At 33.5% G+C, this 25,131-nt stretch overlaps 1 protein-coding gene across 1 annotated transcript in view; it reads left to right on the plus strand.

Annotated features, from left to right (window-relative positions):
• The window catches only part of LOC143064889 (uncharacterized), a 29,435-nt gene extending 26,160 nt beyond the window's left edge, over window positions 1-3,275 (plus strand). The window contains exon 16 of the mRNA XM_076238079.1: window positions 790-3,275. Within this exon, the coding sequence (XP_076094194.1) occupies window positions 790-1,626 (837 nt within the window). The 3' untranslated portion in view covers window positions 1,627-3,275. The remainder of the gene's footprint in view (window positions 1-789) is intronic.
• Window positions 3,276-25,131: the final 21,856 nt, after the last annotated feature.

Below are 25,131 nucleotides of genomic sequence, written 5' to 3' on the forward strand. Positions count from 1 at the left end.
ATTAAGCTTGTCTTGGAATCTCAGTATTTAAAATATACCCCAGGACCATCTAGATCTGCCATTGCAATTTCAGAAGAAAAATATTAAAAGAGGTAAGTATTGGTTGTATTATTTGAATCAGTTTTTCCTGTATTCTTTTTCTCTAGTTGTACCTTAAGGGGAAAAAATGAAAAAGCATTCATAGAGGTCAGTATTATTTCAGAAATTCTTACAGTTGATTTGACCTGTCCCTGAATATCAATTTACAAATTTATTCACAGAAGTGACAATGTGGGTTTCATAGAAAAGAACAGGTTTTATGTATTATTTCCTGACACAAAGACCCTTCTTGCATTTGAAAATAAACTATTTAAGAAGAAAATTATAATGGCTGTTACCACTTTTGGGTGTTTAACAACCTTGGCTACCCATGAGGGTTTTTCACTGTTGGCCCTTTTGGGCCATTTAAATGGCTGTTCATCATCTGGAATTCACAATTAGATGGTCCCTAGCATCTTCTTCAGCATAAACCTATGCTAGATGTGCATGCTGATAATGCACCATAAATGTATTTAAGCATGTAGATTTCATATAATATCAACATATATCAGGCAGAAATCCACGCTTGTGTTTACTTGCTATACAATTTTATAGTAAAATCAAGAAACAATACAAAATATTAAAGATTTTAAATGAGTTGAGTCAGTATTTATTCCAGAAACAGCTAGGGAATATAAGTTGTATTTTTTTCCCCAATTTGAAACCTCCAAAAATAATTCAATTATCACAAAAGTTGTTTTCTATTGACAGTTACAGGATACAGTAGAGCAGCAACAACAAAAACAACAGGAGCAGACAGGAAATAAATCCTCAGGTAAACATCAACCTAAAAAACAGAGTACCAAAAAACAGAGATATGATGCATACGGTATGATCAATGGAAAGACACAGGCAACAACATCTTCAGGCTTGAGTGCAACGTCTGTTAAATCGTCAGGGTCAAATACCACTGCTAAGTCAAAAAGTCAGAAATGTGCTGTACAAAATGTAAAAACAACATCAGCACAGAGCACTGACAAGCAGGTGCTAACTTCACAAAATGATATTTATCAGACTACACAAGGAATGATGACATCACAGGTATCTGAATCTTATTATGCATCATCACAAGGAATGATGACATCACAGGTATCTGAACCTTATTATGCATCACAAGGAATGATGACATCACAGGTATCTGAACCTTTTTATACATCACAAGGAATGATGACATCACAGGTATCTGAACCTTATTATGCATCATCACAAGGAATGATGACATCAGAAATGTCACAAGCTAATGATGCACAGGGAATGACATCATTGCCAATGTCTTATTATCAACCTCAACCTGGTGGTGATTATACTTTTGCAGGAAATGCTGGATACACAATGGCATCGTACCAGCAATTCCAACAAACTCCACCAGGTCAGATGTACGATGGAAATGCATATCAATCACCCATGGATTGGAATCATATGTATATGGCTCAATCCATGGTGCCACCTCCACCAATGGTGCCTCCTCCTCCTCCAATGGTGCAGCCACCACTGCCAGATATAGCACCACCCCCTCTGCCACCAGGTCCTCCACCACCCACAGAATGAATCAATATTATGTTTGATTTTAATCTATTCCTAAACATGTTAACTTTTTAAATTTTTTTGTCAAGTTTAAAAATTGTCTGTTTTTATTGCATAATAATTTGAATTGTATAGTTTTACAGATTAGGAATTGAAATAACACTTAAAAACGCAATCTTAAGATAGATATTCATTATGAAAATGATCTATTTTATTTTTAACGGTTTAATCTGCAATCATGTACCGTATTGGACATTTTTTTTTTTAAACTAGAAATTGACTGAATCATTAAGGGTTAACATCTTCTGGTCCTAATGTGAGATATTGCCCACACCTCTTCATCCATAAGGTAGCTAATTAATAATCATCTTGTTTGAAACTACTGGGAAATTAGAATTGTAGTTGTCATGAATCATCTAATGCGTAATTGTTATATTTAGAAAATTATGAACATAGGGTCCTTAAAGTCTATTTTTTAGTTCATTGTTTTTTAAAAAAAAGTGTAAAGAAGTAAATTAAGGGTCTGTAGTTCAGGCCATAGCTTTTAAATCAATCAAATTGACAACAGATTATTTTACTTTTATGGTTAAATAAAAAGTAGTCATAGGGAAGTCAAAATTGAATTTTGCTACCAATTTATATGTGTCAATCATTTAATTACATCTTTTTACCATAAACATGAGACTTTGCTGTAAATATACATTTTGTTGTAATCTGGTTTAAAGCATCTGATTGATTAATATTTTTTCATCATGTTTAATTCCCAAAGACAATAAGTCTGACCATCTTTTCTCCAACTACTGTGAGCATTCAAAGACAATGCTTTCAATTTCATGTTTGATCTTATATTTTCACTGTAAACAGTTTACTCTACTGTTTGTATATATAGAGCCTCCAGAAGCTCAAAAAGTATGAGTCAGAGACCAATGAAATATTGCACCGTTGTGCTTCATATATAGATAGGCATATTATTCAGCTCACTGATTTTTGAAAATATAACTCAGTTTTGTTGTTAAAAAAAAATCACAAATTTTGAGAAATCCCATCTTATGATAGGATCTTAACAAAACTGATATATATATATAGGTGTATTAAGTAATTTTAACTGATTGACAAATTAAAAAAAACTCTCTCTGTTCAACAAAAGACTTGCTTCACAATATAAAATAGTGTCCTATATTAAGGGAAAACACATCCAGAATTGTTTGCTGTTGTGAAAATTTATGAAAATTGGTACCCAATGAACATTTGCTTTGTAAGCATTAGTCCCTTTGCCTCAGTCCATGACTGACATGTCAGTTTGTTAGATTGAATATATTTTGAAAATTGAATCAATAGACAAGAATAAAAGTTTTTTTTTAGATTTGTTAAAATATAACAATATCAATGTTAGAATTAAAATGCAGTTACGTATCAATTTTACCAAAAAAAGTTAAAATCACTGGTGGAATTTTTGTTAACCTAATTCATATTATTTGTCATTGCAACAAATACAATATTATTGAACTAATTGATATGGTGGAAAAAAGAGTACCTAAATAACCTAGTTACCAAAACTTACTTGGATCAGTTCATGAAAATATACTTGTAACTGTTTTTAAAAAGTTATTTGTAAAATATAATTGTGTACTATTATCAGCATTGTTGTACAAAAATAAATACTGAAAATATGTTATGTTTGTCATGTTTCTTGCAGGAGCACTACATTTTCGTAAGCAAACAACTGTGCTCCACAAAAATGTAATGCTTGTGTATTATGACTAGTATATTAGATCAGTTTGTTTAAAGTTTTGATATGTAGACGAATAATTTATATATATTTCATAAATGGTTATAAATGGTGAAAAGTATCAAATGAATCACTAACATTATCTATTTCATAATTTCATAATTCTATAGTATAAATTGAGGAAGATACACAGTGTTTTGCCTAAGGACATATATGATAAAATGTTTGATGGCCCATTCTAAAGTAGACAAAAGTTGTGAAAGTTCTCTACTGTTCAAAAGGGCCTGTTCATTTAGTAATTTGAAGTAAGGACAACTTAACATTTTGTAAGCATTGATTGCAGAAATATTTCATTGATATCAATCAAGATGGTCACCAAGACTTAAATCTTCTTTAAACTTTTATTCATGTGAATAGATTCATTTTTCTTATACTGTGAAATAAAATGACATCTGGAAAGCTTTATGATATCTTAATGATAGTGTTTGAATAAAAGGAGATGTTAAGAGGCATCAGTGAGACATCAACCAAACAGCTGAAATAATAGAAAAAATATGTAGAAGGCAATATACAGTCTTCAAAAATAGACAGGTGTCTACACAATATGCCAATCTTTAAACCATCCAATATTTATAAAAGCTGGGTAAAAATTAAATAGAAACAATCAAAGATCTGCCATTAAAATCCTATTCTCAAATAACTAAAAACATTAAGATATGACATATGACATCAACTGATTAGGTTCTTGACTTGTGACAGGCGCATGAAACTGTTGCAGAGTTCATACAGTATTTTAAGTCTCAACCCTCCTCCTATTAAACTTTTTGAAACATAAATCACAATAAAAATTAGAACTTCATCAAGTTCATTTTTTAGATTTTTTTTATCACACAATAATGCAACTTTTACAATATTTGGTTATGAGCCTTCCTCATGAGGATAACCAACAATGTGCATGGACACTTTGAATCGCAATATGAGGAGAGTTTCAGATAAGTCAAAAAAGTAGATATTAACTGTCAAATATGCAGTGTAGCTTATGCATAGTTTGCTGCACCAAATGATAAGTAATAAAATATACATTCACAAGCATAGTGACAATACTTTCTTTACTTATAATTCAGTATTTAATTTCAATTTAATTAATGAGTGAGATTTATGTTTTTTTACAAAACAAATTTGAAATGTGCTGTTTCTAACTTTTTATAAGTTACCTACTGGTACACCTTTTCATATTGGACTGTGACTACTGACTATAAAATGCATTCAGTGACTGATTAAATAAGATAACCTGTAAAATCTTTTTTTGTAAAAATTATCTGACATTGCAAACTTGATGCAGTTATATTCTCACAACAGTACTTTTGGGCGCATTGTACAATTACAGACCTCTAAGTAAATGACCAACTTCAATTAAATTTTACTAGATAAAAAAAGTAAAAGTAGCAGCTGCTTGAACTTAACTTTAGATTGTTGAGTTCTTCAAGTTGTTTTTGTGTAAAAATAATATCAGGGAACAGAAAATGAATATTAATTATTTTCCATATGATAGTTTTTCAATTGATTGAAAAAGAGGAAAATAATTTAAAAGATTTTCTGTTGAGACGGGATTATATTTTACACAAAAATTGACTTGAAGAAAGACGGGACACAATGCTCCAAGTGTACTGGAATCTAATAGATTTAAAAGTGATAACATTCTTATATTTGTTTGTTCCTCATTGAGTGAAGGAAACAAGAGCATTTAATGATGTTCTTTGTGTATAATTCTGTAGATAAACAATGCTGTAAAGCATTGAAAAAATATTGAGCCTCTGCTTCAATGTCCTCATTTTTGTCGAGCCTGCAACTTTTGTTGCAGAAAGCTCGACATAGGGATAGTGATCCGGCGGCGGCGGTGTTAGCTAACTTCTTAAAAACTTTATATTTTAGAAGGTGGAAGACCTGGATGCTTCAAACTTTGTATATAGATGCCTCATGTTACGAAGTTTCCGTCAGTCACATGTCCAATGTCCTTGACCTCATTTTCATGGTTCAGTGACCACTTGAAAAAAAAGTTCAAATTTTTTGTAATGTTGAATTCTCTCTTATTATAATTAATAGGATAACTATATTTCATATGTGCGTACCTTGCAAGGTCCTCATGTCTGTCAGACAGTTTTCACTTGACCTCGACCTCATTTCATGAATCAGTGAACAAGGTTAAGTTTTGGTGGTCAAGTCCATATCTCAGATACTATAAGCAATAGGGCTAGTATATTCGGTGTATGGAAGGACTGTAAGGTGTACATGTCCAACTGGCAGGTGTCATCTGACCTTGACCTCATTTTCATGGTTCAGTGGTTATAGTTAAATTTTGTGTTTTGGTCTGTTTTTCTCATACTATATGCAATAGGTCTACTATATTTGTTGTATGGAATGATTGTAAGGTGTACATGTCTAGCGGGCAGATGTCATGTGACCTTGACCTCATTTTCATGGTTCAGTGGTCAATGTTAAGTTTTTGAGTTTTGGTCTTTTTATCTAATACTATAAGCTATAGGTGAACTATATTTGGTGTATGGAAATATTTTATGACCTTTATGTCAGTCGCGCAGGTTTTATTTGACCGTGACCTCATTTTCACGGTTCATTGCCCTGTGTTAAGTTTTTGTGTTTTGGTCTATTTTTCTTAAAACTATAAGTAATAGGTCAACTATATATGTTGTATAGAAGCATTGTTAGCTGTACATGTCTGCCTGGCATGGTTCATCTGACCTTGACCTCATTTTCAAGTTCATTGGTCTTTGTTTAGTTATCTTGGTTAATGTTAAGTTTATGTGACAGTTGTTATAAAGCTTAACTTTATACTTAGGACTATCAACATAATATCAATGATTAGTATAGAAGGCGAGACATTTCAGCGTGTGCACTCTTGTTAACCCACTTTACAAAAAGAGTAGGATAATATTGTCTCTAAATTAACATGCCTGGGTGATTAGTTAATATCTACTTCAAGATAATAAGTTTCAAGGAAATAAAACATTCAATACCCTTTCTAAAAATTGTTTTAGTAAAGCCCCAATTGAATAATTTTCATCATTCAGTTTCAGACTTCATGATGGATTTAATTTTAATTCTCTGTCAGACAAAACAATATGTATTTGGCTTACTAAATTAAAATCCTGGTACCTTTGATTCTAACTATTCTATGAAACAACTAAAATAAAGGGATAAAAGAATGTCCCAATGTTCCACATTTGTGTTCCATAATTGTTATCTAATTTGTTTTAAAAGAATATGCACTTCTTTGATGCTATTTCTTTAAAAGTACAACATTACATATAGCTTATAAGAAAAGATTTACACAATTTACCAATCAAATTTATTTAAAAAAAAAAAGAAGAATGTGTCTAGATATGAATACCCCTGATCAAGCTTTGCAATTTTCGAAGTCAAATAGAGTCATAACTCTGAAAAGGTAAATGACTCACAACTAAAGTTTAAACACTGTCTGTGTGTTGTTTTTGGCATTGTGTATAAGTTCCATAAAAGTTTAATGAGACAAATTTAAGTTCAGAGTGCAGAGATGAAATTGGGATGGATGGATGGAAGAAAAAATGTAGAAAGAAGGGTGATCAAAAGTAACATGCTTGTTGTATATGTCGGGGGCATAAATAATTACCAATTTCTCTAGGATAAAGTAGATTGAAGCTAAAGAAGGGGGTTTATTATGGAAAAGTCAAGATGTAATAATGATTTTTGATTATCTAAGATTGTCATATGCTGATAACAAAATTACTGGCTAAATTTTTCACAGAAAAGATCTTGTTTAACCGTTATACATTGTGCTGTATCTCTTTAAGAGAATTATGAACATTTTATTTACTAATACATATAAGTTTGTGCATTCATTACTTTTTGTTGTCAACTTTGACACAGTTTTGAAAAGCATTTACTTTGAGTATTTACAATATTGTAAGTTAAAAAATCAATAATGTGAATGTTATATTCATTAATTACACACAAATATGACTGAAATTTTAATGCAAGGGCATTGTTAAGAGTTTGTTATTTTTGTTTTTTGTTTGTTTCCGCTATTTGTAAAACCATACAAATCCAATCTGAAGGTTGTACTTTGTACAGCTGTTTCTCAAACCATGCCTCTTTTCGGGAGATATTTAAATGTCATAGATATTTGTTTTGATGACGTACTAGCTCCAGACATGATCTCCATATTTCATCTCATAGAGACACACCTTGGAAATTATACCAGTATAAATGCACATTCATAGCGGTTGAATTGAATTGGGAGGAAGACTTAAAGTTAAAGGAGATGTAGTACAGAATTTTAGTATAAGTTTAAACTCTTACAAGTTTGGGGCATAGACATGTTTCAAGTATGTGGCACAGCCCTATGTTTTGACCTTAAGAAAAAAAATAATAGTAGTGCATATGTCATGATATGGACTATCCATATGAGGAGATTATTCATTACAAAATTTCATAGTAAAAGTGGCATGTTTAGGTTGTATAAGAACATACTATAGGAAATTGCATTATCTATATTTACAGAATTGCAACCTATAATTGGTGACAAAAGAGGACATGTCAAATTTTACCAAAATCTTTTTTAATCTTCACAGATTATACTGAAATATTTCTGAAATGTAAAGTTTTATAAATACTTGTCAATTGCAAATGATATCAAATGCATCAGAAATCAAGGTTAATAGACCATTGAATTTAAAAAAAAAGTTTCTTTTAAATTGGGTGATATGATTAAGAAGACATTCAGGTTAGTAGTGTCAAAATAAATCAGTGCTTTCAATAAAATGCTTTATGTTATGAATTTTTATAAGAATAGAAATAGAAATTACAGCATACATTCAATAAACAATATTCAAGCTCTGTCATCTTAAATATATTTTAATGCTTGGTTACTTTAGTAATGTAACTTATTCTGAAGGTACATTGACTAAATCAGGAAGGTGTTATCAGTAGGAACACATAAGACCTGCATGATTTGAAAACTTGGCCTAGTTGCAGTGATGAATTAAATATTCTCCATTGTAACCAGGAAAGTTTACAAAATTCCTGTAAAAATAAAAAAAAAAGTCATTTTATTAATTTTACATATAAAAGTTAATAGAAATCAATTAAAATGAATTGAGAATGGAAATGGGGAATGCGTTAAAGGGGGAATGTGTTAAAGAGACAACCAGCCTTAAGGAGAGAAAACAGCAGAAGGCCACCAGCTGATCTTTAACAAAGCGAGGAAATCTTGCATCGGGGAGGGGCTAAACAAATATGTGTACTAGTTCATTAAAAATAGCCTTTTCAAATAGTTTACTTACAAAAATGTAGCTTATAAAATATTGTATCAAAATAATAATTAAACTGCCTGCCTAATCAAAGTAATGCAGGGTAATATACTGATATTTGCTGAAACTAAATGCTATAGTGCTTCCTTTGTTAGAATAATCTCTGTTTTGTAAGTAAGAATTTCAGGAAGGTATTTTTTGGTCTATATATTTTGGGAACCAGAAATTTGAATTGTAATGTATATACTAGTAGCTTCTATTTGTATTTTGGAAAGTTGGATATGTCAAATGTCAGTTCATAGCATATAAATCATTCACTCATTTAACCATTTTACAGCAAAGAGAATGAGGGGGCTTTGCTGGTCAATTATTCGGATACTTGTTACTTTTGCTCAAATTACCTGCATCTGGCGCTCTATTCACAAACAGCTGTATAGATATTTTATTCATAAATCACATCTTCAAAGATCCGTAACAAGACTTCATTTCTCTGGAATGTATTATATCTTTAAAAAAAAGGAGTATGTCACTTTCCAAGCTTTCTCAGTTTTCTTATGAAAGTGTTCACACCACTTATAGGCAGAATCAGAAATGAGCAGCTCACTAAGGAGTATCATTTGTAGAACGAAGAATTGGAATATTTGTTTGCTATCTTTAAATTGTCAACTTCTATAAAGGAAGACTTCACTGTTATATAATTTTTAACATTTATTACATGATTGATATTAGGGATTGCCTTCTGGTCCAAGAGACTATGTACTCCAAGAAGGGTAAACAGATTGATATTTAGTGATTGCCTTCTGGTCCAAGAGACTATGTACTCGAAGAAGGGTAAACAGATTGATATTTAGTGATTGCCTTCTGGTCCAAGAGACTATGTACTCGAAGAAGGGTAAACAGATTGATATTTAGTGATTGCCTTCTGGTCCAAGAGACTATGTACTCGAAGAAGGGTAAACAGATTGATATTTAGTGATTGCCTTCTGGTCCAAGAGACTATGTACTCCAAGAAGGGTAAACAAAGTCTGATAACAAACAACATAAGTCCCTCTTCTCATAAAATCGTATATAAACATTTGTTTTCACCCCTTTTTGACTTTTAATCCCTTTACACAGGTATTTCTAATTTTAAGACCTTGTTTCATAAAAAAAAAGAGACTGACTATAGAAGATACAAATGCCTTTCTTCAGGAATGGATGAGTTATATTTGTCTAAAATTACTTTGATTCAAACAGAAAGATGCCTGATTGTTTTAATTGATAGCATACTTGTTACTTTTAATGGACAGTTCAACGTACAGTGGCATTCACATCGGAAAAGACTGTGCCTCACTTCATCTGCTGAATTATTGTATGGAGAAGTCATAGAGGGACTTCTCCGAGAAGTATAATGAGATACTAGCATTATTCTCCGACATAATGTACTACAAAAGAGATAATGTCCTCTGATAAATAATTGATTTGATGATGTTGGTCGCGCCTATCCTATTGCACTCGAAATGAAAGAAAAAGATCAAAGACGTAGGCTTAGCACCATGAACGGGATGATTTCAATGGGATTTTTTTTTATCATACATGACCATGGGCATTATCCATAAATCTTAAGAACAATCTCATCCTCCGACATTATATCAACAGATTTTTGCTTATCATAATTGAAAAAACAATGAATGCTTCTAGTTAAGATGTAAAGCATGAACTACTTATCCTTTGCAGAGCACTGGAGTTCTCCCCGTTTTTCTTTGGGTTTGTATTGCTCGATATTTAGTTTTCTGTGTCATGTTTGCTAGATCAGGATTTGTCTTTATTGGACATCTTTTTTTCATTTCTTCTGTTTAAACTTCTTTTTATACCCAGATACAAACGAGTGGTATGATATTTAACCTCGTCTGTCTGTCCGTGGGTCACATGATATTTCAGTTCTCATTATCTACTAATTAGAGTTTACATGGAAATTGATATTTAATACAAGTGACCATGCTATACCTTCTGATGCCTTTTCACATTCATCACTAATATGTTTGCTGAATACTCAAATATTTGTACACAAAAAGTATGCGTGAAATTCTCTTCACATGCCTCTAAGTACGAATCAGAGCAAGCGATAGCATTGTACCCAGCTTCAAAATAGCTTGCTATAGTACCATATGATGCGTTTTCACCTCCATAGCACATTCTGTGTACCGAATACCTATATTTAGATGGTTCAGACTGACATGTGCAACTTCTGTATGTCACTCCCCAAAATGGATTTCATGCATACCCAGAACGATTTTTCATTTAAGACAATGCCTACATATAACGATAATCCGAATAAAAAAAGATGGTTTTATTCCTTTTACTTTTTGAGTTGGGTTAAGAATGTCATTTAAAACGATTGTTGTAAAGGTTACCTCAATTCTATAATCTACCAAACACTGTAGTTTGTAGTAATCCTTACTCTCTAACAATACGTTATAAGATCAACTATACGAGCACACATGAAGCTTCATATGAAATTCCGTAAAGATTTGAAGAGTTTTAAGAGAAAGGCTCGTATGTGAAATGAATTAAGATTTACGTCTTTCTATGTCACAATATTGTAATTTTGCAATAACTAAGGTTGCAACTTCTACAGGCAAATTTGACCTTGACGTTTTTTGAGGATTTATCTAATATAAAATACGAGAAACAGTTGTGGCAGACACCATCAAACGGCAACTACCGGATTTGTTTGGATATACACAACAATAACTTTGGTGAAACATGTTTTTTGAAAAACCACAACATGAGTACATTTTAAAAGAGAGTGTTTACAGTTTCAAAGAATCAAATTCTTTCGTTGTTCTTGTTTTCCGAAATGTGGATAGTTACCTTTATCCAGACAAGGTCGAACTGTTTCTGATAAATGGAGATTCGAAATGTCAATCCTTGTACAACTTGAGTAAAGATTATTTCAAGTATTTCACATGTTTTGCTGCAATCTCACATTATTTTTAGTATTAGATTTGCAGCGATCATACTAGCAAATCAAAACTTGTTTTAGGTATGAAAGAAGCTTTTCAAAACTAATTCTTCAACATATTGCATTAACAGAAATGTCCTGTTCATACTACACCGAACACGTATGGGAGCACTTTTGAGCATAAAAAGCATTACAAAAAACTCTGTTGGCAGGGGATCGCCCCCTTTTTTGTGGCATCCACTGAGGCAGTCAATTGCCTCCCTTCTAATGGAATTTCTGTATCTGGCACCGAAACTTGTAAGCGACAACGAATAAAGAAATCCAATTAATGCCATGTGACCTGCACTAAATATTTTGAAGATCAATACTGCTGAGATGTTGATGTGAGACGTCACTAAGTGTGTCACGTATATTTAAGCAGAGTAATAATTGGAAAACCGGGTTTGGAGTTGATAAATATTGATTACTAAATTCCGCATTGACCTACACGGCTAGTACTGTTTCTGGTTAATAAAGAAGTACGATACCTAGGTTTTCGTCTTATTTGTCACAGAATACAAAACATAGTCTGGATTTTTAGATAGCGGCGACGGCGTTAGTTCTTTATATAAAAAAAACGTTATATTTCAGAAGTTGGAACCTGTATACTTCATATCTTATAAACAGATACTTCATAATACGAAGTTCAAGTTTAGACTGGAATATGTCCATTGTCCATGGCCAAATTTTAAATGTTCAGCGACTGTTAAGAAAAATATGTTTGTAAAAGTGATTGTTTTCTTCAGTTATGAGTATAATGACAACTTTATTTTGTATAAAGAATCATTGCAATTAAGGTAAACATGTCCGTCAGACATGGTCACCTGGTCATTAGAACATTTCATGAATCTGTGAAAAACATTTAAGTACCTTTTCTCAAATGTTTCAAGCCTGTTCTCAACTATATTCTAATTATCGTATGACTGGAACTTATATGTCATATGGCAGGACCCATCTGACCTTCACCTCATCATCATTATTTGTTGGTCAATCTCAAGATTGCGTGATCGGTTTGTTTCTTAGACACTAGTACAAACAGTAGGTCAACTTTATTTGGTGTATGTTATTTTGTCTGACAGGAATCATTTGATATTTACCTCAATTTTATGGTGATTTTTTGTTTCACAGGTAAATACATAGTTTTCATGTGTTTTTTTTATCATACAATAAGCATCTAGCTTGGTTTATGGAATGCTGGGTTTTAATGACATTGACCTTATATTCATTAATCATGATGATGTTAAGTTTATAAGAAAATCCGTGATCTCTAAGACTTTCCACATCTAATTCAGCAATTATTACACGTCGAGACATCTTAGCGGGTGTTGTCTTCCTTGCTGATAGATCGGTTCATGTTCCTGAAGGAAAGATGTTCCTTAGATGAATTAGAAGAAAAATTTTAAACTAAACGAAATCGTAGAACATATATTAACTGGCGTTAACCATCGATAACCATTTCCCAACGCACTGTCAAAGAGTAGCCGCAAAATAATTGCTTATATTGTATTCAAGTCGAGGGGACACTTTTTTTTATGTAAATGAGAAATTGAAAGATGGTGTCAAGTATGCAACATTATTCTTAGCATTTGCTATCACGAGTAGATATAGATATATGAAGATGTGGTATGAGTGCCAATGAGACAACTCTCCATCCAAGTCACAATTTATAAACTAAATCATTATAGGTCAAGGTACGGTCTTCAACACGGAGCCTAGGCTCACACTTAACAGCAAGTTATAAAGGGTCCCAAAAGTTACTAGTGTTCAACCATTCAAACGGGAAAACCAACGGTCTTGTCTATATAAAAAACGAGAAACACGTATGAACCACATAAACAAACGATAACCACTGAAAATCAGATTCATGACTTGTCTACAAGTGCTGCAAAATACAATCTATTAATGTTAACCTTATTAGGGTTGCATAGTAAAACTATTGCTTTTTATTGAACTGCCTGCCAAATATCAAGTTAGGATAACCTCTTGTGTGTTCCCCTAAATCCGAATATTTGCAAACTAGTAAGTCCTATAGCAATGTCGAAAGAAATAATCTGGATTAGGAAGATATTCGGTGACTGTTGCTAACAGCTGAAATCTGGGAATAATGACAGCTCACGGATACATCACTCATACTTTATATAATCTTTTGTAATGAGAGTGCTTACTGCAACGAGATAAAATATTTCCAAAGGTTGGGTCATTTTGGAAGATTTACAGTAATGGTCAAAAACCGTTTATTTATTTATGTTTTCAAGTACCTCACTGGACGCCATTATATTAACCATCATCATGACCCACGAAAATTGTTGATTGACATCAGTGATTCAGTTTTGAATATTAACTTCAACACAGGAAGGTCGGCAACAATATAAAAGGACAGGAAATCACGTACAACAGCTTACTGTCGATTAAACTAGTGTTTGTCTCGCCTTTCGCGAAGTTGTAGAATGCGAGACTTCGGTATCACAATCCAGCAACGACAGCGGCGTAAACTGTTTGTGCAAAGCTACCATAAATTACTTAAAACCTTTACTAAATTTTTCCATAGATATAAAGATTTGGTTTTGAAGTTTGGTTGTACTTGTAGAAAACTTATTTCAAACGGGATAGCACATCCTCATTTTTGTTAACCGTACCCGTAAATTTCGAAATGATCCATGTAAACTTATCGCTCCTTTAAATAAACTGATTCTAAAAGGTTACAAATTCAACACTGTAATAAGATCATTGAATATTATTTTTATTGGTATAAATATTGATTTTGTTATCAGTAAATTAAAAGCAAACTAAATATTATTAGTATGTTATATACATATACACATTCATGGATCTACAATCTGTCGATACCTGTAACTTGGCATTGGACAAGCTCATGTTTTTCTCTGGCTGTTTATGACGTCTTTACACTAAATCAATTGGATGATGGATGTGTACAGATTGATAGTTTAGTCTTAGATGCATGATTTGTTTTATTAGTTGTTAGTGACTTTGAACTATCAGTCAGATAACTGCGAGTACTCTCAGATCAGTTCCTAGTGCCTTTTTTTGTCTGGATGTACAAGTACCCGGCCACATCCACTTTTATTTTTGTCCATCTGATGAGTTAAGCCTTTTTCAACTGATTTTTATACGACCGCAAAAAATTGAAAATTTTTTGGTCGTATATTGGTATCACGTTGGCGTCGTCGTCGTCGGCGTCGGCGTCCGAAGACTTGGTTTTCGCACTATAACTTTAGTATAGGTGAATAGAAATCTGTGAAAATTTAAACGCAAGGTTTATGACCATAAAAGGAAGGTTGGAATCGATTTTGGAAGTTTTGGTCCCAACAGTTTGGGAATTAGGGTCCAAAAAGGACCCAAATAAGCATTTTTTGGTTTTAGCACTATAACTTTAGTATAAGTAAATAGAAATCAATGAACTTTAAATACAAGGTTTATGATTACAAAAGGAAGGTTTGGATTGATTTTGGGAGTTGAGGTCCCATTAGTTTAGGAATTAGGGACCAAAAAGGGGCCCAAATAAGCATTTTTCGCACCATAACTTAAATAGAAATCTTTGAAATTTAAACACAAGGTTTATGACCATTAAAGGAAGATTGGGATTGATTTTGTGAGTTTTGGTCCCAACAGTTTAGGAATAAGGGCCCAAAGGGTCCAAAATTAAACTTTGTTTGAATTCATCAAAAATTGAATAATTGGGGTTCTTTGATATGCCGAATCTAACTGTGAATGTAGATTCTTAGTTTTTGGTCTTTTTCAAATTGGTCTACATTAAGTCCAAAGGGTCCAAAATTAAACTAAGTTTGATTTTAACAAAAATTGAATTATTGGGGTTCTTTGATATGCTGAATTTAAACATGTGTTTAGATTTTTGATTATTGGCCCAGTTTTCAAGTTGGTCCAAATTGGGGTCCAAAATTAAACTTTGTTTGATTTCAACAAAAATTGAATTCTTTTGGGTTTTTTATATGCTGAATCTAAACATGTACTCAGATTTTTTATTATGGGTCCAGTTTTCAAGTTGGTTCAAATTGTGGTCCAAAATTAAACTTTGTTTGATTTCAACAAAAATTGAATCCTTGGGGTTCTTTGATATGCTGAATCTAAACATGTACTTATAATTTTTATTATGGGCCGTTTTCAAGTTGGTCCAAATCGAGGTCCAAAATTAAACTTTGTTTGATATCAACAAAAATTGAATCTTTTGGGTTATTTGATATGCTGAATCTAAACATGTATTTAGATTTTTGATTATAGTCCCAGTTTTCAAGTTGGTCCAAATTGCGGTCCAAAATTAAACTTTGTTTGATTTCAACAAAAATTGTATATATGGGGTTCTTTGATATATGCTTCATCTAACCATGCATGCATTTAGATTTTTGATGTTTGGGCCCCGTTATCAGAATGGTCCACATTGAGGTCTAAAGGATCCAAAATTGAACTTTATTTGATTTCATTAAAAATTGAATTCTTGGGGTTCTTTGATATGATGAATCTAACCATGTATTTAGATTTTGGATATTAGGCCATATTAGGTAGATATGATGAATCTAACCATGTATTTAGATTTTGGATATTAGGCCATAATAGGTAATGTCCAATTTAAAATTTAAAGTTTTTAAGTTTAAGTTCTTAGACCACATTCATTATGTGTCAGAAACCTGTGTTGTGTCAACTATTTAATCACAATCCAAATTCAGAGCTGTATCAAGCTTGAATGTTTTGTCCATACTTGCCCCAATGTTCAGGGTTCGAACTCTGCGGTCGTATAAAGCTGCACCCTGCGGAGCATCTGGTTATAGTTCGTTCTTATGTTGTACTGTTATACCACTGTCCCAGGTTAGGGGAGGGTTGGGATCCCGCTAACATGTTTAACCCCGCCACATTATTTAAGTATGTGCCTGTCCCAAGTCAGGAGCCTGTAATTCAGTGGTTGTCGTTTGTTTATGTATTACATATTTGTTTTTAGTTCATTTTTAGCTCACCTGGCCGGAAGGGCCAAGTGAGCTTTCCCCATCACTTGGCGTCCGTCGTCCGTCGTCGTTAACTTTTACAAAAATCTTCTCCTCTGAAACTACTGGGCCAAATTAAACCAAACTTGGCCACAATCATCATTGGGGTATCTAGTTTAAAAAATGTGTGGCGTGACCCGGTCAACCAACCAAGATGGCCGCCATGGCTAAAAATAGAACATAGGGGTAAAATACAGTTTTTGGCTTATAACTCAAAAACCAAAGCATTTAGAGCAAATCTGACATGGGGTAAAATTGTTTATCAGGTCAAGATCTATCTGCCCTCAAATTTTCAGATGAATCCGACACCCCGTTATTGGGTTGCTGCCCCTGAACTGGTAATTTTAGGGAATTTTTGCTGTTTTTGGATATTATCTTGAATATTATTATAGATAGAGATAAACTGTTAACAGCAATAATGTTCTATAAAGTAAGATTTACAAATAAGTCAACATGACCAAAATGGTCAGTTGACCCCTTTAGGAGTTATTGACCTTTATAGTCAATTTTTAACCATTTTTCGTAAATCTTAGTAATCTTTTACAAAAATCTTCTCCTCTGAAACTACTGGGCCAAATTAATCCAAACTTGGCCACAATCATCTTTGGGATATTTAGTTTAAAAAATGTGTGGCTTGACCCGGCCAACCAACCAAGATGGCCGCCATGGCTAAAAATAGAACATAGGGGTAAAATGCAGTTTTTGGCTTATAACTCAAAAACCAAAGCATTTAGAGCAAATCTAACAGCGGTACAAGTGTTTATCAGGTGAAGATCTATCTGTCCTGAATTTTTCAGATGAATCGGACAACCTGTTGTTGGGTTGCTGCCCCTGAATTGGTAATTTTAAGGAAATTTTGCTGTTTTTGGTTATTATCTTGAATATTATTATAGATAGAGATAAACTGTAAACAGCAATAATGTTCAGCAAAGTAAGATTTACAAATAAGTCAGCATGACCAAAATGGTCAGTTGACCCCTTAAGGAGTTATTGCCCTTTATAGTCAATTTTTAACCATTTTTTCGTAAATCTTAGTAATCTTTTACAAAAATCTTCTTCTCTGAAACTACTGGGCCAAATTAAACTAAACTTGGCCACAATCATCATTGGGGTAAGTTGTTCAAAAAATGTGTGGCGTGACCTGGCCAATCAACCAAAATGGCTGCCACGGCAAATAATAGAACATAGGGGTAAAATGCAGTTTTTGGCTTATAACTCAAAAACGGAAGCATTAAGAGAAAATCTAACAGGGTTAAATTGTTTATCAGGTCAAGATCTATCTGCCATGATGTTTTCACATGGATCGGACAACCTGTTGCTAGGTTACTGTCCTGAATTGGTAATTTTAAGGAAATTTTGCCGTTTTTTGTTATTATCTTGAATATTATTATAGATAGAGATAAACTGTATACAGCAATAACGTTCAGCAAAATAAGATCTACAAATAAGTTTACATGACCAAAAAAGTCAATTGACCCCTTAAGGAGTTATTGCCCTTTATAGTTAATTTTTAACATTTTTCATAAATTTTTGTAAATTTTTAGAAAATATTTTCCACTGTAATTACTGGGCCAAGTTCATTATAGATAGAGATAATTGTAGCAACAAGAATGTTCAGTAAAGTAAGATCTACAAACACATCACTATCACCAAAACACAATTATGTCATGAATTTATCCGTGTCCATTGTTTAATATGCACAAGACCAAGGTGAGCGACACAGGCTCTTTAGAGCCTCTAGTTTTATATAAATAAGGCCGTTAGTTTTCTCGTTTGAATTGTTTTACATTGTCTTATCGGGGCTGTCTTATCGGGGCCTTTTATAGCTGACTATGCGGTATGGGCTTTGCTCATTGTTGAAGGCCGTACGGTGACCTATAGTTGTTAATGTCTGTGTCATTTTGGTCTCTTGTGGACAGTTGTCTCATTGGCAATCATACCACATCTTCCTTTTTATATTTTAAATGTCAATAGCTAGAAGACCTGGACACTTCCAGGCGTTGTCAGTTTATTTTCGATTTATGAGCTTGACTGTCCCTCTGGTATCTTTCGTCCCTCTCTTTTCAAACCTTGTACGCAGATACCTTATGTTTTCGTCTGTCATATGTTCATTGTTTTTTACCTCATTTCCATGATTCAGTCAGTGACTGCTTGATCAAAATTACTGGTTTTTTTTGGAAAAGTGAAATACCCTCTTATTATGAATCATGGTACTACTAGTAAGTGAATTAGTTCTTTGTAAGGTTTATATATATGTCCGGTAGGATTCATCTGACCTTGTCCTCATTTCATGGATACGTGATCAAGGATACATTTACGTGGTCAATTCCATATATGAGATACTATAGCGCAGTCGATCAACTGTATTTGCTGTGTGGAATGATTGTAAGCTGTACATGTCCGACTGGCAGGTATCATCTGACCTTAACCTCAATTTCATGGTTCATTGGACATTGCTTAGTTTTTGTCTCGCTTGACTGAGTCAAAAATCGAGACATATATGTTGTTTCCGGCGTTGGCGTCAACAATGTATTAGTTTGTGACGAGGTCTAGTTTATGATGAACCACTTGTGGTAAGTCAATAATATTTGGTATGCATTTGTATTAGTTTTGGCACATCTTATTACCATGGAGATTATTTGCCCCTGTCCCCTCAGTTATGGTCTATTGACTTTGAAACTTTTGCTTAGTTTCCATGTATAAGTTTGTGATAAGGTCTAGTTTATGGTGAACCACTATCGGTAATTTAATGATAAATGGTAAGCAGTTGTAAAAGCATTGGCACTTCATTTCCATGGAGACTATTTGGCCCCGCCCCTTCAGTCATGGTTTTATGACTGAATTTTTTGGCTTAGTTTTCATGGAGAATGGTTTTGGGGAACCACTAGTGGTAGGTCAGTGATATTTGGGGAATGCAGTTGTATTAGCATTTGCACATCTTATTACCATGGAGATTATTTGACCCCGCCCCCTCAGTAATTGAATTTGAAATTTTATGCACTATTTATGGGCATTATATTTTCAGGTCTGTGCGTCCGTCTGTCCCGCTTCAGGTAAAAGTTTTTGGTCTAGGTAGTTTTTGATGAAGTCCAATCAACTTGAAACTTAGTACACATGTTCCCTATGATATGATCTTTCTAATTTTAATGCCAAATTAGAGATTTTCTCCCATTTTCACGGTCCACTGAACATAAAAAATGATAGTGCGGATGGGTCATCCGTGTACTGGGGACACATTCTTGTTCTTAGTTTTCATGTATTAGTTTGTGTTTATTTTGTTTAAATGGAACTTCTTATGATAAGTCAATGGTATTTGGTATACAGTTGTATTTGCATTGGCACATCTCATTTTCATGGAGATTGTTTAGTCATGTACCTTCAGTCATGGATCATTGATAATGTTACGTTTATGTGATATTTGTTGTAAAATATTCATTTTTACAGACCTCCAAAATGATTTCAATCATACGTAAAAAGCAAAGTGAACGTGACATATTATTTTAGTTATCTCAGATATGCATACAAAAACCATAGTCCTTATCATTTTAATCAGATCTATCATATTTGTGAAATATTATAAGGATCTTACAAACCATATAGAGCAATTGTAATAAGCAACGTATAAGATCAGTGTCAGCTATCACCATTAGTCCTTTGATTTCATCTCGCATGCTATACGATTGTCACTGAAGGCGACATGAAATCGGCTGATACCATGCGTTAACCAGACGGGGGAAACATGAAGATGTAGACCAATCAATGCTGTATACTGTCTCTTTTATATTACATATATGCTTCTAACTTTTACTATTTAATAGATCCGTGAAATCTTCTTGAAATGTTCTTATTTTATTATATTATCTAATTAGAATGCCCATACCCTTAGAATTTAACTGTAGATGGTTCGCTATAAATCAGGTTTAATCTTAAACACGACACAAAGCAAAGACGACATAGACATCTTTTCACAAGGTTGATTGAATCCAAAATATTTAGGCGTAGTCTTTATAGTTCAATGACCGGAAAGTAAATATATTATACACACATCTACTTCTCACAGTAAGGGCAAAATCCAACAAACGTTTAGTGAGGTATTTAATAAAAGGTTTGATATATTTAATGCTAAAAATAAAAAGGCAAACCAACAGCAGCTGCATAATTTAAGTCATTAATAAACAAGAGGCTGTCACAACGACAGCAAACCGGATTTATTAATATTTATTTGTGTCCTGGCAATATCACAAGAACCATTACTGATGAATGGTGCAAGTGAAAATCGTCAATATCAAATTTGACCTCCATTTTGTCATCAGTATGAACATCTTAAAATTTGAAAAGCTTAGATTGAATGGTTCATGAGTAAATGCAACAACGTGAATTGAAACGCCATTTCACAATCTTTCAAGAACCATAACTCCTGAATCGTAAAAGTCAAAATCGTCATTATTTAACTTGACCTTTAATTTGCCATCAGCAACAACATATGAAAATTTCAAAAGCTTTGGTTGAATGGTTCATGAGAAAATGCACGGACACACCTGGAAACACCATTTTTCAATCTTTCAAGAACCATAACTCCTGAAGGGTAAAAGTCAAAATCGTCATTATAGAACTTGACCTCTATTTTGTCATCAGTAACAACATATTAAAATTTGGGAAGCTTTAGTAAAACAGTTCATGCATAAATGCACGGACACGACTGGAAACACCATTTTTCAATCTTTCAAGAACCACAACTCCTGAACGGTAAAAGTCAAAATCGTCATTATTGAACTTGACCTCCATTTTGTCATCAGTAACAACATATTAAAATTTGGGAAGCTTAAGTAGAACAGTTCATGCGTAAATGCACGGACACGACTGGAAACTCCATTTTTCAATCTTTCAAGAACCATAACTCCTGAACGGTAAAAGTCAAAATCGCCATTATTGAACTTGACCTTCATTTAGTTGTCAGTAACAACATATTAAAATTTTAAAAGCTTTGGTTGAACGGTTCATGAGTTAATGCACGGACAACATTTAATTGCCGCCCGCCGTACATCCCCAAATCAATAACCGACATTTTTGTCACAAAAATCCGGTTAAAAACGTGAAAAAAGCACAAAGATTAGGCTACAGACTTGATAGCTTGGTACAAACATATACATTTTTTAAAAGCTGAATTTTCTCACCAATGGTACAACCATTTAAATATGTGCTGAAATGGTCATTATTTAGATAAATATAACAACTATTCATAAGTTAATTTGATACCAATACGAGCCCTGTTTTCAACAATTCCGATACGATGAGCTGGGTCTTTAGTGTGCTATTTCACATGGTAGGAGTACTCCCTGGCCAGAAGATCAGAGCCCATTGTTTAAGTCCAAGAAGACTAATTTGGCGTATTACTCCTAAATGCTTTATATTGACCGGGCGGGGTTCGAAACTACTGGCCCATGCACTCATCCGTCACTCCAGGCGAGACTATGAGATCTGACAGAGGCTTTCAATTAGAAAACACTATCCCTATCGACCTTAGTAGAAGCAGATATGACTCCAAGTTCAAATTTAAACAAGTTCGCATATTCTTAGACGTTGATATTAATCGGCATACTTAAAACGGATTTTGTGTATAAAAGCGCACCACAATAAACAAAGAAAAATAGAATATTTTCGGAAGACATTATTTAGGAATGAGTGCTTTTCCTGTACTTTGGGTGTATGCCCCCGCCTTAACGGAGGGGGGAGTGTTAAGTTTTGTCCTTACAAATGCGTCCATACGTCCAAAAATTGTTTTCTGTTCTGTAACTTTAGTTTACCTCAAGCAGATAATAGAAAACTTATACACAATGCTTATTACCACTGAATACAGACCGAGTTTTAATTTAGGTGGCGTCACTTTTACCTTTTAGAGTTATGCCCTTTCCAAATAGAAATATTGCTGAATTAGTCCTTATAAAAAGATCACTCTGACGTAAAGTTCTTTTGACTTCGGTTTAGTTTAATTTAGACCCTGTTCACACTAGCATTTTTTTTATCGATCTAATTTGAATCGATCTAAATAAAACCAGTTAGCTTTCACATTATCTTTAATCATATCGATCTCTATCGGTCTAATATGAACCACTGTGTTCACACTACAATTAAAAACGCAATCGATCTAACTTTTTTGCCCGTAAAACTGTAAACACTGTGTATAAATAGAACTGATTTATCAAATTCATGTGCTGATACACTGATACACACACTTGGAAAAAAAAATGGATAAAGTTATTGTTTCTCTTGAATCACAATTTAGAATTTTGATACTTTTTTCTTTAATTTTGAAAAAAATAACTGTAGCAACGAAGTTACAACACGACGCCGGAAATACTGCGTTCCTGCAAAGAAAAAAATCAACATAAGAAAAGAAGACAAAGATTTCGCAAATCTATGCTATGTCGAAGACAACATGTTTACAGTTTGTTTTAAAGGTCTTTTAACTGAGAAATATGGGTTAAACAACGAACCTCTGAGATAGTTTTGCCGCTATACATGCGCATACGTTCTTTTCGATTCAATCGTACTAGTTTAAACCGATCTCTGCGTTCACATCTAAAGTAAGATCGGTTTACTTTAGATCGATTCAAACTAAACTACCTCTTTTGGTGTTTTAGTTTAGACCGATTGAAGATCGATTCAATGCGTTCACATTAGCCCTTAAACCGATCTAAAGTGAACCGGTCTAGTTTAAATCGATAAAAATGTCCTAGTGTGAACGGGGTTATAGTTGTTCATTTCTAAGTTGCCTACAGTCATATCTTGATGTTAAGATGCATCTTGTGTATTATAAGAGTTTCCCACCATAAACTTTGGTCATACCGTTCTATATTGAACACTTCATTGACTTTGATTAGGTTTTATGTCCGAGTTTTTATCCCAAGATGCAAAGTACATGACCTACAATTATATAACTTGATGTAAGAGTAAAGCAAGCTATCATAAAATGTAGGCCACTATGACGTGATACTTAATTAATGTGACTTCCATGCCAGTTCAAAAAGTAACTGTCGCACACAGTATTCTGATCTCGAGCCAACTTGTCTTTGATCTTAGATAGCTTGCTTAGCGGAGAAGCATTTAAATCTTGCCACTTTTAAGGCTTTTGCTTGCCGTCAATCTTCTATACACCGGGCGAGCACGCGAATACGAAACCACCAATATGGTAGACCTATTTGTAGATTATGTAGAGATGTACCGGCACATTTATTTTTGAAAAGAGTAGTATTGTGTGGGTCTTATTAAAAAAACATGGACAATTCTACAAGTGGGAGTTTGTCGACGCAAATCACGAATTGGTTAGCAACAGAATGAAACGAAACTAATATGTTTTATCACACGATGTGTATCTTCACTTTTAGCTCACCTTGCCTAAAGGACCAAGTGAGCTTTTCTCATCACTTGTCGTCCGACGTCGTCTGTTTTAAACTATTACAAAAATGTTCTCCTCTGAAGCTATACTGGATCATACTGGGCCAAATTTAACCAAACTTGGTCACAATCATTATTGGGGTGTCTAGTCTAAAAATGTGTCCGATGACCCAGTCCGCCAATTAAGATGACCACAATGACTAAAAAAGTGAAAAAAGAACTTAGTGGTAAAATGTAGATTTTGGCTTATTATCTCTTGAACTGAAGCATTTAGAGCAAATATGACTAGAGTAAAATTGTTCACCAGGTCAAGATCTATCTGCCATGAAATTTTCAGACGTACCCGTTGGTGTGTTGCTGACCCTGAATTTGTAATTTTAAAGACATTTTAAAGTTTTAAGTTATTATCTTGAATATTATTATAGATAGAGATTAACTGTAAACAGCAATAATGTACAGCAAAGTAAGATCTACAAATAAGTCAACATGATCAAAATGGTAAATAAAAGGGCCAGAAAGCTCGACATATGGATAGTGACCATACGGCGGCGGCGGCGTTAGCTAACTTCTTAAAAGCGTTATTTTTAGAAGGTGGAAGACCTGGATGTTTCATACTTTGTATATAAATGCCTCATGTTACGAAGTTTCCGTCAGTCGCATGTCCAAAGTCCTTGACCTCATTTTCATGGTTTAGTGACTACTTAGAAAAAAGTTAAGATTTTTTGTTATGTTAAATTCTATCTGATTATAAAGTATAGGATAGCTATATTTGGTATGTGCGTACCTTGCAAAGTTCTCATGCCGGTCAGACAGTTTTCACTTGACCTTGACCTCATTTCATGGTTAAGTTTTGGTGGTAAAGTCCATATCTCAGATACTATAAGCAATAGGTCAAGTATATTCGGTGTATGGAAGGACTGGAAGGTGTACATGTCCAACTGGCAGGTGTCACCTGACCATGACCTCATCTTTATGGTTCAGTGGTGATTGTTTAAGTTTTTGTGTTTTGGTCTGTTTTTTTATACTGTATGCAATAGGTCAACTATATTTGGTGTATGGAAATATTTTATGATCTATATATGAGTTCCGCAGGTTTTATTTGACCTT

The sequence above is a fragment of the Mytilus galloprovincialis genome, chromosome 2 (genome assembly GCF_965363235.1).
Source record: "Mytilus galloprovincialis chromosome 2, xbMytGall1.hap1.1, whole genome shotgun sequence".
NCBI lineage: Eukaryota > Metazoa > Mollusca > Bivalvia > Mytilida > Mytilidae > Mytilus > Mytilus galloprovincialis.